This window comes from Stomoxys calcitrans, chromosome 2, assembly GCF_963082655.1.
Source record: "Stomoxys calcitrans chromosome 2, idStoCalc2.1, whole genome shotgun sequence".
Classification (NCBI taxonomy): domain Eukaryota; kingdom Metazoa; phylum Arthropoda; class Insecta; order Diptera; family Muscidae; genus Stomoxys; species Stomoxys calcitrans.
This window is the reverse complement of record NC_081553.1, coordinates 185,543,977-185,559,751: the sequence shown is the minus strand read 5'-3', so window position 1 is coordinate 185,559,751 and position 15,775 is coordinate 185,543,977. Positions and strand designations below refer to the sequence as shown.

The window sequence follows — 15,775 nt, the reverse complement described above, 5'->3', positions numbered from 1 at the left end:
ATAAGTTCTATAATGTCCATAACGGTTGGGGTTGGATGACCCCCCAATACTTAATTCCACTTTGGGATATCGGAATCATCCTCTCATCTGAAATAGCTTTACTTAATACCCATTTGTCTTCAATGTAGTTTATGTCAGTTTAGGGGTGTTTTGAGGATTTCCCTTCCCCCAAGTTTCTTGACCACATTTTTTTCACCTTACGTTGCTTAAGGAAAACCCTTTTTGGGTTTCAATAATTTTTTTTTTTTTTTTAAACTTTTCTTCATTTTGCCTTCAATTGATGCCTACCTAAATAGAGTATCTTAAAATATTATGACAAACTTTTGGATTCATTAAGTAAACCCTTGCCTTATGTATCCTCCACACAGCGTCTTGTTTTCCTTTTCATATCCATGCCAACTTAAATGCTTAAAGCTTTGTTTTTACTTAGGCAATCTTACATCTAAAGATATTCCATGGGGGCAAAGCGCGTCGAACGATACAAAATAACACTGGAGCAACGCGCACAATGCTGTTGCTATCATACCTCCGACATGGCATTGTGGGCGATAGAATTCGATTTTGGTCTCTCACAGATGACCACACGAGTGGTGCCCTTATTGGAGCGGCGGGACACTGTTAACGAAGTGGTCAAGGTACGCATGGAATCGCAGCTGTTGTGCAGGCGGCGTCCCACAGTGTTACAGCGATTGGGATTGGAATTGTGGCGATAGGATTTGCAGCAGCAAGTGAACCATTTAAAGGGCGGAAAACGACTGCAAAGAAACACAAAAACGAAAGAAAACCAGAAAATTAAGAAGGATTAAAACACCACAGTAGCCGCCATCACATCCATCATCATCATCATCATGGGCGCTCTATTAATGGCGACTTTTCTTTTATCTCTGGCAACCTTCAACTTGCCTTACCTTAATGTCCTAAATACCGTGGAGGAGAAAAGACAGTAAATCAATGGATTTGCCGCTGAATTGAGTGGAGCCAAACTTTGGATGAATGTCGCTATGGCTACGTTCGTCTGCGTTTGCGGTATATGGCCGAACACTTGCAGCAAATCGAAGATAATGTACGGCGACCAACACACTATGAAGACAATCACAATGACAAAGGTCATTTTGACCGTTTTCACTTTGGCCCTTGGTATAATGCCTCGACTGCTGGCTCTTCGTGTGGTATTGTTGCCAAAACCTGCTCGCTCCGCTGGCACAAATATCGAACCTTTGGCCCATATTGTCTTCACAATGATGGCATAGCAGGCCGAAATTATGAGGGCGGGAAAGGCAAAGAGTGTGGTCGCCACTAGGCTCATGTAAATTTGCCATGACAAAGGCGATCCAAATTCTATCCAACATTGTGTTTGACCTTGCACAGGCTTCTCCTCGTACAGTATGAGTATGGGCAAAGAGAATAGGGCGGAGACAATCCAAGCGCCAGCTACCAGGTGACGAGCACGTTTCCCTGAAAATAAAGTTTTCAATCAAAAGGTGTTTCATGGAAAATATGATTTAATTCATTTGTGTATTTTAAGCTTTGGAATAATTTTATTAAAAAATGTATGGAATCTTTTAGTTCTTTGTATATTAAACTTTTAGTGAACAAAAAAAAAACCTCAGAAAGTTAATAAAAACTTTATCGGAGTTTACAGAACTATCTAGACGATCATGGACTCACATAGGTGTGTCTTTCTTGTGCCTTCGTGTATCGAGAGTTAGCCTTGCTTCTAAACTGCTTCCATAGTCCAAAGTAGCTTTTGTTTGCCATTATTATTCATCGCTTTATCTCTAAAACTGGTGTCATTCGTTGCGGTTATGGGGGTGCCGAGGTAGATAAAGTTACTGGCTATCTCAAAGTTGTGGTTTCCAACTTGCTCCGTTTTGGGAGTTGAAACCATCCATTCCGTCTTATCTCCATTTACTGCCAGACCCATTTTCATTGACTCTCTTTCGATTCCTTCAAAGGCTGCAATTACTAATTTCGGTGACCGACCTATGATGTCGATGTCGTCGGCATAGGCGAGTAGCATAAGTTCTCTTGTGTTTATTGGTTTATTGTGCCATATCTATTCACATCTCCATTTCGTATAATCTTCTCCAGCAGGATATTAAAGAGATCACACGATAGGCTGTCTACTTCTCTGAAACTTCGTTTGGTATTGAATGGTTCTGAGAGATTCTTTCCTATTCTTAGTGAGGAACGAGTATCAGCAAGTGTCAGATTCTTATTAATTTTGCAGGGATACCAAACTCAGACATGGCATGAAACACCTTTGAACGTTAAGGAGTATCGAAGACTGCTTTGTAGTCAACCAAGAGATAGTAGGTATTGATTTTTCCTTCTCGGCTCTTTTCCAGGATTTGGCGCAGTATGAATATCTGGTCCAGGGTGGATTTATCAGGTCTAAAGCCACCTTGATAGGGCCTAATTATCTCATTGACTTTAGGTTTAATCTTTCACACAGCACGCTCGAGAGTATCTTGTATGCGATGGGGAGGATACTTATTCCTCTGTAGTTGGCACATTCGTCTTGTCTCCTTTCTTGTGTACGGGACATAGTATGGTGAGGTTCCAATCATCGGGTATGCGTTCATCTAGCCAGATTGCGCAGATAAGCTGATGCATACGCCTTATTAGCGTGTCACCTTCGGTCTTAAATAGTTCAGGGGGTAACCCGTCGGCTCCTGCTGCCTTGTTGTTCTTTAGTCGGTTCACTACTACTTGGACCTCATTCTGACTAGGAGGTAAACATTCTATACCATCATCAGGGAGTGGTTCTGCGGTATCCTCTTCGCCGCCAACATCGGACACTAGCAGTTGGGTAAAGTGTTCCTTCCATATCCTCAGCATGTTATCTGTGTCAGTTACCAGATTTCCTTCTTTGTCTCTGCAGGAGGATGTGTCTGCACCAAAGCCTTCGGTTTGATGTTTAATTCTTTGGTAGAATTCCGAACTTCATTCTGACTCCTGTACATCTCAATTCGCTCACACGGACGTCTTTCCATTTCCTTTTTATACCCACTACCGAAGGATGGGGGTATATTCATTTTGACATTCCGTTTGCAACATATCGAAATATCCATTTCCGACCCTATAAAGTATATATATTCTTGATCAGCGTAAAAACTTATTGTCCGATGTCGCCGAAATTCGGAACGGTGAGTTAAATTGAGCCCCTTGACATAATTCTGCTATATGGCACAGATCGGTCTAGATTTGGATATAACTGCCATATAGACCGATCTCTCGGTTTCATGTTTTAGGGCCATGAAAGGCGCATGTATTGTCCGATGTTGCCAAAATTTGGGAGAGAGTAAATCGGAACATATTTCCTTATAACTGCTATGGGACATAAGGTGTGCAATTTTGACTGGATTTTGATGAAAGGTGGTTTACATATATACCCGAGATGGTGGGTATCCAAAGTTCGGCCCGGCCGAACTTAACGCCTTTTTACTTGTTCTTTCTGCGGAAAATACGTTTCTCCTCTCTCCTAATTTTTCCCGATAACTCTCCTTCATCTGGAGGGTAGCTACTAATTGCAGGGCTGCTCTATATGTCGCATTCTTGGTTTCAGTAGCATCTCGATCGTGGGTTTCTTAGGGGAGGCTTCCGGTACCCAAGTACGGATTTCGCGGCATTTTCCATGGAGTGGGCAATAGTTTGCCACTGCCCCATTATATCATCGTAACAAGGAGTGGTTTTCATCAAGCCTTTGGGTCAGTCGAATGGAATAAGCCGTTGCCATTTGTTGTGTCTGCAGCTTTTCAATGTCCAGCTTCCGTGCAGTGTCAGATCGTACTTTCCTCGCCATGTTCAAACGGCTGCGAACCTTTGCTGCAACAAGGTAATGATCCGAATCTATATTCGCTCCACGGATCCATCGTACATCTAACACGCTGGATTAATGCCTTCCATCTATCACAACGTCATCAATTTTGATCGGGTGACAGCCATGTGGCTTTGTGAATATTTTTATGTTGAACTCTGGTGCTACTAACTGCCGCGGCGAAATCTTTCAGCCTCGTCCCATTGCTGGACGTTGTCTTGTGAAAGCTAAACTTTCGGACTGTTGGGCCAACGATGTCTTCCTCCCCTGTCTTCGCATTAAAATCTCCCAGAACGATTTTAATATCATGGGCGGGGCAGCGGTCGTATTCTCTCTATAGGTGCTCATAGAAAATATCCTTGGTCTGCTCGTCCCAGTCTTCCGCCGGGGTATGGGCACAAATAAGGCTGATGTTGAAGAATTTGTGCTTTATGCAGATTGTGGCTAGCCTCTCATCCACCGGAGAAAAGGTGTTGACTAACCACAAATCCACAGCCAAATTCATGCCTCGTGTTATGGCGACTATGGATAGTTCGTCACCGTTTGGTATTGTAATGATGTCATTCCCAGTCCATCGCACTTCCTGAAGGGCGGTAATATCTGCCTTGTACCTTGCACCTTCTCTCAGATTCGTGTCACAAATCAAGATCCTTTTTTCGTTTACGTGGGTCGTTAACGTTGGGGGCGTCCGTTTTACTATTCCTTTTTTCCTCATAGTAGTTCTCATAGTTTTACGGGGGCGAGTTTACTGGCTCAGCGCCCCAACCGCATGGGTTTTGTGGGACTGCACAAGTATCTCTAGTTGTGGCGAGTCGCTTGCTCTAAGAACCGATGCTCGCCTCCAATCGCCCCCAACCTGGGAACATCAGCTGTTGTTGGCCATTGGTTATTTGAAGGCGCCAATAACTCGCCTTGTCATCTCGAGTATCATTGGCACTCAGTATTTAAGTAAGAGCCAGTGCCACCTAATTCCCCACTGAGACTCTCCTCTGGAAAATCGCTAACTGCCCGCGGCCGCATTTGCAGCTGCTCCGCATAAAAACGGGGCTTCCCACCATCTGCAACTTGTGGACGCGCCCGGTAACTTTCAGCGTAGCTTCCCGTGGTAACTATGGACAGCACACAAGTCGGAGCTCAAAGTTACAGCCTGTGTGGTGATCATAGTTATCCGTGTCGGCCGGGGACTAATGATATTTCCAGCGAATTTTATGCGAATTGGTTCGGATAAAGGTAAAGTACCCATACATATTCATTGCTTGATTTCCATTTAAAGGACCAAAGTTATTAAAATTTTGCATGGATTTTTTCAAAATTTGGTTCGGACTGTTTTATCACCCAACTGAACTCTTGTGCCATAGTACGTCAAAATCGGTTCAGAATTAGATACCGCATCCACATATTAATTTTCCCCTTCTAATACTGGCATCATATGCCATGTAAAAACTCTCTCCAAAGAGGTGTCGCACTACGGCTCTCCGTTCGGACTCGGCTATAATCGGAGGCTCCTTATCATTGAGCTTAAAACTTAAATCGGACAGCACTCATTGATATGTGACAAGTTTGCCTTTATCCTTAGCCAACATTTGCAATTTGCAATCCACATATTAATATCACCCATTTTTCACTTACAGGGTAGGTGTAGCGTCTTTTGCCTTGCCTTACTTGTTTGTTCTAAAAATATTCTAATCGAACATTTACATTTTATTTTCTTTTTTACTTTTTAAGATGACTAAGAACTTTTTCACAAGAATCGCTACCTTAAATCAGTAGCAACGTTAGCACTTAGGTTACAAATACTTACATGATTTTGAAAAATTCATGGGATGTGTTATAGCATCGTATCTATCGATACTCATGGCCACCAGGACATATGTCGATGAATAGGTAACACACACCTGTGAGAAGCGAATAACTTTGCAGGCAATATTGCCAGCACGCCAGGATATCGTTATGCGCCAGATAATGTCGGTGAGGACATTTAACAAGCCAACACACAGATCTGTAAGAAGGACAAACACATGAAGAAGAAAAAAAAAGAAGACAGTAGAGTAAAGTAGATGGAAGAAAGCAAATAAATTAATGAAATGTTCCAAACGTTAAGGAAAACTCATATAAATTTAATAAGGCTATTAGAGTGTGTCACAGATAAGTACATGTGGGTAGGTCAGCAGACAAAGCAAATAGTAAATAATGGGAAATTGTTAAGCCAAAGGCCAGTTTAAAGTTGTATCTTCTTCAAATTGTATGAAATTTAGTAAATTTAGATAAGGGAGGAATCACTTTGTAGTCCACTTTTGAGACAAAGACCATTGGGATAGCTAAAGTTTCGGAAACACTGTGGGAGGATTTATGCTCATATACGGGTATTTTTTCGAAGAAGATCTATGGAAACTTTGATGGATTGGTAATGTAACATAATGGGGACATACAATAAAACATTACGTACGCATTGAGAATGATTTTTGCCCTGGCTCCTCAACCCTCCGTGTGTTTTAACATGGTATTTATAGTAACAAAAAACAAGTAAGAGCATGCTAAGTTCGGCCGGGCCGAATCTTATATACCCTCCACCATGGATCGCATTTGTCTAGTTCTATGCGCGGTATCTCTTTTTAGACAAATATAGAATATTTAATAAGAACTGTTATGCTATTGAAGCTATATCAAGTTATAGTCCGATTCGGACCATAAATGAATGCTGAACATTGTAGAAGTGATTGTGTAATATTTCAGTTCATTCGGATAAGAATTGCGCCTTGTAGGGGCTCAAGAGGCAAAATCGGGAGATAGGTTTATATGGAAGCTGTATCAAGCTATTGATCGATTCAGACCATATTAGACACGTATGTTAAAGGTCATGAGAGAAGCCGTTGTACAAAAATTCAGCTAAATCGGATGGGAATTGCGCCCTCTAGAGGTTCAAGAAGTCAAGATCCCAGATCGGTTTATATGGCAGCTATATCAGGTTCTATACCGATTTACACCATACTTAGCACAGTTATTGGAAGTCACAACAAAACACCTCATGCAAAATTTCAGCCAAATCGGATGAGAATTGCGCGCTCTATTGACTCAAGAAGTCAAGATCCAAGATCGGTTTATATGACAGATATACCAGATTATGAACCGATTTGAATCATACTAAATACAGTTGTTGGATGTGATATCAAAACACTACGTGCAAAATTTCAGTTAAATCGGATGAGAATTGCGCCCTCTAGAGGCTCAAGAAGTCAAGACCCAAGATTGGTTTATATGGCAGCTATATCAAAACATGAACCGATTTAAACCACACTTAGCGCAGTTGTTGGAAGTGATACCAAAACACTACGTGCAAAATTTCAGTTAAATCCGACGAGAACTGCGCCCTTCAGAGGCTCACTAAGTCAAGACACAAGATCGGTTTATATGGCAGCTATATCAAAACATGGACCGATTTACACCATACTTAGTGTAGTTGTTGGTAGTGCTACCAAAAGACTACGTGCAAAATTTCGGACGAGAATTGCGCCCTCTAGAGGCTCAAGAAGTCAAGACCCAAGATCGGTTTATATGGCAGCTATATCAAAACATGGACCGATTTAAACCATACTTGGCGTAGTTGTTGGAAGTGCAACCAAAACACTACATGCAAACTTTCAGTTAAATCGGACAAGAATTGCGCCCTCTAGAGGCTCAAGAAGTCAAGACCCAAGATCGGTTTATATGGCAACTATATCAAAACATGGACCGATGTAAACCATACTAAGCGTAGTTGTTGAAAGTGCGACCAAAACACTACGTGCAAAATTTCAATAAAATCGGATAAGAATTGCGCCCTCTAGAGGCTGAAGAAGTCAAGACCCAAGATCGGTTTATATGGCAGCTATTTCAAAACATGGACCGATTTGGCCCATTTACAATACCAACCGACGAAAATTAGCATGCTTTCGAGAGACAGACGGACGGACGGACATACGGACGGACAGACGGACGGACAGACGGACGGACATGGCTAGATCGACTTAAAATGACTTGACGATCAAGAATATATACATTTTATGGGGTCTTCGACGCATATTTCGAGGTGTTACAAACTGAATGACGAAATTAGTATACACCCATCCTATGGTGGAGGGTATAAAAAAACGAAACGAAACATACCCATAATATCCTAAGCCAATAACACCATCATCAAGAGCTTCTGTTCGTTCGTGAAAAGAGTAAAAAGTAGTTCTTCATCTATTCCTACTCTTGTTAAGGACGATCAAACGTTCACTGACCCCGTTGATAAGGCTAACCTGTTGGCTGATATATTTGCAGGGAACTCTTCCCTGCCGGATAGCAATCAATCACTCCGCTCAATCGAGAATCATGCCCCAAATATTTTTCCGAACTCATGGAGTTAAAAGGGTTCTTGAAAATCTAGGCGTAAATAAATCCCCGGGCCCGGATGGCATATCAACACTTGTCTTACTCAAGTGTTCTTCGACGCTCACTCGTCCATTACGCAACTTTTTTAACCTTGCCTACCGTGCGGGAGTCTTCCCGGCGCATTGGAAGGTTGCGAACGTTCAGCCAATACCCAAGAAGGGTGAGGCAAACAACCCTGCGAATTATCGGCCAATTGCGATATGCTCCTCACTCTCCAAGGCCATGGAGAGCATGGTTAATAACCATCTTGTGAGCTATTTAGAGTCCAATGGCCTTCTTAGCAACCAACAGTATGGGTTCCGCAGAAATAGCTCTACGGGCGACCTCATGGCACTTCTGTCGGAACGTTGGAGTCGCTCAATCCACCAGTTTGGTGAGAGTAAGATTGTGGCTCTGAATATCTCCAAGGCATTTGATAGGGTCTGGCATGGTGCACTACTATCAAAGCTTGTCGCATTTGGTGTCGGTAATGGCTTCGTTCGATTTATTTCGAGCTTTCTCAGAGATCGCACTATTCGAGTCTGTATGGATGGGTTCTCATCCAATGAGCACAAATTGACCACAGGTGTAACCCAGGGCTCTGTTCTTTCTTCTTCTCTTTTTCTAATTTTCATCAACGATCTGTTGGGTCAGACATCGAATCCGATCTACTCATTTGCGGATGACAGTAATCTCTGTCATTCGTAGTCATTCGACCATAGGCCGAGTCTTCGAGAAATTGAGGACAAGAGTCGGGTTATGGATGATACGGATACACTCTGCCAGGATTTGCTGGACATTTCTGAGTGGGGTCGTATGAATCGAGTAGATTTAATTGCACGGAAGACTCAGTGCTGCTTGTTGTCACACAAACCACCCATTACGATCATCTTTGTCTATCTACGGTGTAGATTTTGAGCAATCAGAAGCTCTTGATGTTCTGGGCATGAAATTACAAAGTGATGTCCGTTGGACTCAACATGTATTTGAAATGTCGAAAGAAGCTTTCAAGTGTTTAGGCTTCCTCAACGGTGTAGGAATTACTTCACTCTGTCTGATCTTCTTAACATCTACACCACTTTCATAAGGCCGAAAATGGAGTACAACTCACATGAATGGGCTGGAGCTTCAAAATCATCCCTGGAGCTACTAGAACGTGTACAGAGGAGAGCGATGGCGTTGATTGGGGACAGTGGGGTATCCAACTCTTTTGCCTCCCTTGATCATTGTCGCAAAGTGGGCTGTTTGGCGCTCTTCTATCGGTACTTTCATGGTGTGTGTTCGTCTGATATTAATCTTCTCATTTCTGATGTAAGGATGTATGTCAGGGATACTAGACATTCCAGGAACTCACACCCGTTTGTAATTGATTGGCCAGCGGACCGCACAATGCATTATAGAGAGAATTCTTATTTCGCCCGAACCGTTCGTGTGGAATCGACTTCCGGCTAATGTTTTTCCTACCCACTTTGACATCCAAAGATTTAAGACAAATGTCAATAAGCACTACATCCTTCGGTTCAGATTTGAATATAGCTCCCATATATATGTTCGTCCGATTTGCAGTAATACAGCAATAAAATGGTCATTTGTTAACCGATTCTGTCGAAATTTGGCAGGAGAATTTTCTTATGACTCTCGGTTCAGATTTGGATATAGCTCCCATGTATATGTTCGTCCGATTTCCAGTAATACATCAATAAAATGGTCATTTGTCAACCGATTCTCTCGAAATTTGGCAGGAAGGATTTTCTTATGATCCTTGATATTAGTGGTGAATTTCACAGAAATGGATTCAGATTTGGATATAGCTCCCATATATATGTTCGTCCGATTTGCAGTAATACAGCAATAAAATGGTCATTTGTTAACCGATTCTCTCGAAATTTGGCAGAAAGGATTTTCTAATGATTCTTGATACTACTGGTGAATTTCATAGAAATCGATTCAGATTTGGATATAGCTCCCATATATATGTACGTCTGATTTGAAGAAATACTCCAATAAAATGGTCATTTGTTAACCGATCCTCTCGAATTTTGACAGGAAGGAGTTTCTTATGACCTTCGATATTGGTGGTGAATTTCATAGAAATCGGTTCAGATTTGGATATAGCTCCCATATATATATCGCCCGATTTTCATTCCCAGATCCATTGCAAGTGCATTTATTGACCAATCTTTCCAAAATTTTGTACAACGCTTTCCTCGACGACTTCCACAATATCCATAAAGTTTGATCGAAATCGGTTCAGATTTAGATAAAGCTCCCATCTATATGTTCGTCACATTTTGGGTAATTTGATACAGTAATTTTAATAACCTATCTGAAGACATCCGCCGAGGTCCATCAAAACTGGTACGGAATTAGATATAGCCCCACTTTTGTAGTTATAGGGTAGGTGTAGGGTATTATAAAGTCGGCACCGCCCGACTTTTGCCTATCCTTACTGGTTGTGTACTCATTTTGTTTTAAAATGTTCACCTTTATGCTCTGAATAATTGAATACTCACTACTATTACTAAATTGCCCATAAACATTCCGTTAAGGAGCAGGGAATATATTACAACTATTTCCGACACACCCTAATAAACATTTTACTTTCCTTGACAAAATGAACTATTATGTACATACAAACATTAAATGCTTCTAACTTACCTGCCAATGCCAATTGTTTGATAAAATAATTCATGCGTGATTTGCGATTCTTATTCATGAACATTACAAACAATACGGCCGAGTTTCCCAGCACAATAATGGTGAACAGAATCCAAAGGACGGCAAATTGTTCTGTCTGCAATGAAAATACAAAAGACAGAGAGATGGTGAGTATGAGAGAGAGAGAACAAAACAAAAGAAAATTACACACAGTCAGCATGAATGGAATCGTTAGAGGACTTCATTTAGTTGGAACAAGTCAATGAGAAATTAAAATTGACACAGACATGGAAATTCTTACAGAACATTATCTAGAACATGAACTCCAAAGAATAGGAGACGACAGATAATTACATTTGATTTGAATTCATTCGATTTACTTCAAATCTCATTCATGTATAAAATGCTTGAGATAATGTAGTTAATTGCCTTGACATGTCGTCGGGAATGAGTCGAACATAGAAATATTTAATTATCTACTTATTTGGTGGGTTGTAAGGTCGTATTTAGAGGTAAATCACAAAATGTCCTTGAACTTTGTAAGAATTCTGATGCAAGTTGTGTTACAGGTGTTCTAATTGAAAAGAAACGTGCGGATTTTAAGAAAAATTAGAGGTTCATCTTGTTTCATTATGATGCTATAGTTAAAGGAAAATAATGTGGATCGCATTTGTCAAGTTCATTGCACGGTTTCTCTTTATAGGCAGAAAGTAAAAAATAATATTCCGAGGTCAAACACTAAATTAATGAGAATTGTTTCCTTTAGATGTTCAAAAACTCAACTCAAGAGACACATAGTTTTTGCCATTGCTATTCCAGGTTATGGACCAATTCAGAACAAAGGAAGCATGGATGTTGAAGGTAGTGGAAACAAGTAAAAGCGTGTTAACTTCAGCCGGACCGAATCTTGGGAACCCACCACCATGGATTCTGCAAAAAATTTAATTCTACATACCAAACTTCTGTCAAACCAGCAAAAATGAAAGCTTCTAGGAACCGAACAAGGATGTTCGTGAGACCGATTTACATGGGAGCTATATCAGGTTATAGACCGATTTTGACCGTACTTTACATAGTTGTTGAAAGTCATAACAGCTTGGCATAGTTGTTGAAAGCTGTAACAGAACACTACATGCAAAATTTCAGCCAGATTGGATAAAATTTGCGGCTTCGTAGAGCTCAAGAAGTCAAATCGGGTGATCAGTTCATATGGGAGATATAGCAGATTATAGACCGATTTAGACCGTACTTAACATAGTTGTTGAAAGTCATAACAAATTACTTCATGCTAAATTTCAGCCAAATCGGACAAAAATTGAGGCTTGTAAGGGCTCAAGAAGTCAAATCGGGCGATCGGTTTATATGGGAGCTATGTCAGGTTATAGAACGATTTGGACCGTACTTGGCGTAGTTATTGGAAGCCGAACAGAACACTACATCCAAAATTTCAGCCAGATTGGATAAAATTTGTGGCTTCCAGGGGATCAAGAAGTCAAATCGGGTGATCAGTTCATATCGGAGCTATACCAGATTATAGACCGATTTGGGCCGTACTTAGCACAGTTGTTAAAAATCATAACAGAATACTATGTGAAAAAATTCAGCCAAATCGGACAAAAACTGCGGCTCACAGGATATCTAGAAGTCAATTCGGAAGATCGGTTTATATAAGAGCTATATCAGGTTCTTGACCGATATGAACCGTACTTGGCACAGTTGTTGAAAGTCATAACAGAATACTATGTGCAAAATTTCACCAAAATCGTATGAAAATTCAGGCTTCCAGGGGCTCAAGAAGTCAATTCGGAAGATCGGTTTATATAAGAGCTATATCAGGTTCTAGACCGATTTGGACCGTACTTAGCACAGTTGTTAGAATTCACAACAGAACACTATATGTTTCCAGAGGCTCAAGAAGTCAAATCTGGAGATCGGTTTATATGGAAGCTATATCTAAATCTTAACGGACACGGCCCGTTTGCAATCTTCAACATCGACGTAAAGTATCTTGCAAAATTTCAAGCGGCTAGCTTTACGCGTTCAATCTCTATCGTGGTTTGGACAGACGAACGAACGACGGACAGATCGATTCAGAACGACGAGACGATTAAGAATATATATACTTTATGGGATCTTAGACGAATATTTCGAGGTGTTACTAACGGAATGACTAGATTACGCATAAAATATATTTAGAGGCCAAGAAATAATTTTATAAGAATTGCTTTCTTTATGTAATCAAGAAGTCACATCAAACAAGTAAGAGCGTGTTAAGTTCCGCCGGGCTGAATCTTATATACCCTCCACAATGGATACCATTTATGGAGACTATGGTACATCGGATGAGAATTGCGCCCTCTATAGGCTTAGGAAGATTGGTTTATATGGCAGCTATATCAGTTTATGTATCGATTTGCGCCATACATAGCACAGGTATTGGAAGTCAAAACAAAACACTTCATGCAAAATTTCAGCCAAATCGGATGAGAATTCTGCCCTCTAGAGGTTCATGAAGTCAAGACCCAAGATCGGTTTATATGGCAGCTATATTAAAACATGGTCCGATTTGAACCATACTTAGCGCAGTTGTGGAAGTGACACCAAAACACCACGTGCAAAATTTAAGTCAAATCGGACGAGAATTGCGCCCCCTAGAGGCTCACGAAGTCAAGACCCAAGATCGGTTTATATGGCAGCTATATCAAAACATGGACCAATTTGGCCCATTTGCAGTCCCAACCGACCTACACTAATGAAAGGTATTTGTGCAAAATTCGAAAGCTAGCGTGCTTTCGGCAGATAGACGGACAGACGGACGGATCGACGGACAGACAGACAGACGGACGGACAGGCGGACAGACGATTGGACATGGTTAGATTGACTTCAAATGACATAACTATCAAGAATATATATACTTTATAGAGTCTCAGACGCATATTTCAAGGTGTCACAAACTGAATGACGAAATTAGTATACCCCCATCCTATGGTGGAGGATATAAAAACACATAGGTTAATGTGGATGCTAAATCAGTTTATGGGTCGATTCAAAACAAAATACCCATGAATGTTGAAGGTATTGGAAAAAGTGACTGTGCAAAATTTCAGTTAAATCGGAAAAGAATTGGGCTCTCTAGTGGCTAAATATGTCTAATTGGGAGATCATTTTATATGAAAGCTGTATCTAAACATAAACCGATTTGACCCATTTGCTATCCCGAATGACCTACATCGTTACGAAGTATCTGAGCAAATTTCAAAGAAATTGCTTTTATTCATTGAGACATAATCGTAATTTTCACAGACGGACGGACAGAAGTTGGAAGTAATAGGAGAAATCTTCGTGCATAATTTTGGTCTAGGGGCTCAAGTTGGGATACTGGTTTATATAGAAGACTAGCTGTATCCGGCCCGCCCTGCTGCGCCTCATTAGCACTACGTGAAAAATAAGTTTCAACATATATATATCCCCAGTACAATTTGTTTGTCTACTTCCAAATACCTTTTATTGAACCCCATTTGGCCATGATTGACAAATATTTACATTTTGAAAGGTGCTTTGAAGGGTAGGCAACTTCCTATCTTTTGAATCTCAATTTTAATACCATATTCGTAATCTACTCCCGAATACCTTTTATTTGAGTCCCATAATGGCATGATCGTCTAATATGCCCACATGGGACGGTTTTGGTTTTGGGGCGGCCTCCTTGATAATTAAACATAATTTTTGATATTCGGTAATCATTCTCGAATACCTTTCATTGGAGTCCCATATTGTGCCGATTGGTATTCTTTGCTTTTTGGCGTTACTTTTGGGGGGTCTTGGGTTTGGGATGGCTCCCTTCGTACTTGGACCCAATTTTAAATTTCATATTCTTACTCTACTCTCGACTACCTTTCACTGGAGTCCTATATTGTCTCAATCGGTCCACTTTTAATTTTGGGCGGTGCTCTTGGTTGACGCCCTAGAAACTTGGATCCAATGTTTGGCACCATATTCATATTCTGCACCCGCAAACCTTTCATTTGAGTCTCATACTCTCCCGATTGGTCTACTTTTGATTTTGGGCGGTACTGCATTTCATGTGCTTTCAACAAGACAGTGCCACATGCCACACAGTACACGTAGCAATGGACTCATTGAGAGGAGAGTTCGGTGACCATTTTATTTCTCGTTCGAAACCGGTTCATTGGCATCCTAGATCGTGCGATTTAACGCCTATAGGCTATATTTTGTGGGGCTATGGTAAAGCTTATGTCTATACAGACAAGCCCGCTTCAATTAACGCATTGGAAGACAACATTGAAGAAATGAAGATTATGGCAAAATTGGACTTAGTGAATGGACCATTTGAGGCGCAGTCATGGTCAACATTTGCATGAAATCATCTTTAAACATTAAATTATATGGACCGCACCATCGATTCAAATAAAGATTTCATGAATTTCTCTGAAATTTAAGAGTTTTTTTTTTTGGAAAAACTGTCCTTTTTATTGCCTGATACAGCTCCCATAAAAGCCAATCTCCCGATTAGACTTCTTGAGCCCATGGAAGCCTCAATTTTCTTCCGATTTGGCTGAAATTTTGCACATAGTGCTCTGGTATGACTTCCAACAACTGCGCCGAGTACAGTCTAAATCAGTCATGAATAGTCATAGCTCCCATTTATGCCGCGATTTTTATCCGATTTGGCTAAAGCCCATGGAAGCCTCAATTTTCTTCCGATTTGGCTGAAATTTTGCACATAGTGCTCTGGTATGACTTTCAACAACTGCGCCGAGTACAGTCTAAATCAGTCATGAATAGTCATAGCTCCCATTTATGCCGCGATTTTTATCCGATTTGGCTAAAATTTTGCATATAGTATTCTGTTATGACTCTCAACAACTGTGCCAAGTACGGTC

At 40.8% G+C, this 15,775-nt stretch overlaps 1 protein-coding gene across 2 annotated transcripts in view; it reads right to left on the bottom strand.

Annotated features, from left to right (window-relative positions):
- Window positions 1–249: 249 nt before the first annotated feature.
- The window catches only part of LOC106086039 (cardioacceleratory peptide receptor), a 191,032-nt gene continuing 175,506 nt past the window's right edge, over window positions 250–15,775 (bottom strand). For both annotated transcript variants that reach the window (XM_059363222.1, XM_059363223.1), the window contains exons 2-5: window positions 10,871–11,006; window positions 5,622–5,819; window positions 909–1,455; window positions 250–755 (exon numbers count right to left, since the gene is read on the bottom strand). In XM_059363222.1, coding sequence (XP_059219205.1) covers window positions 521–755; window positions 909–1,455; window positions 5,622–5,819; window positions 10,871–11,006 — 1,116 coding nt within the window. In that variant the 3' untranslated portion in view covers window positions 250–520. The remainder of the gene's footprint in view (window positions 756–908; window positions 1,456–5,621; window positions 5,820–10,870; window positions 11,007–15,775) is intronic.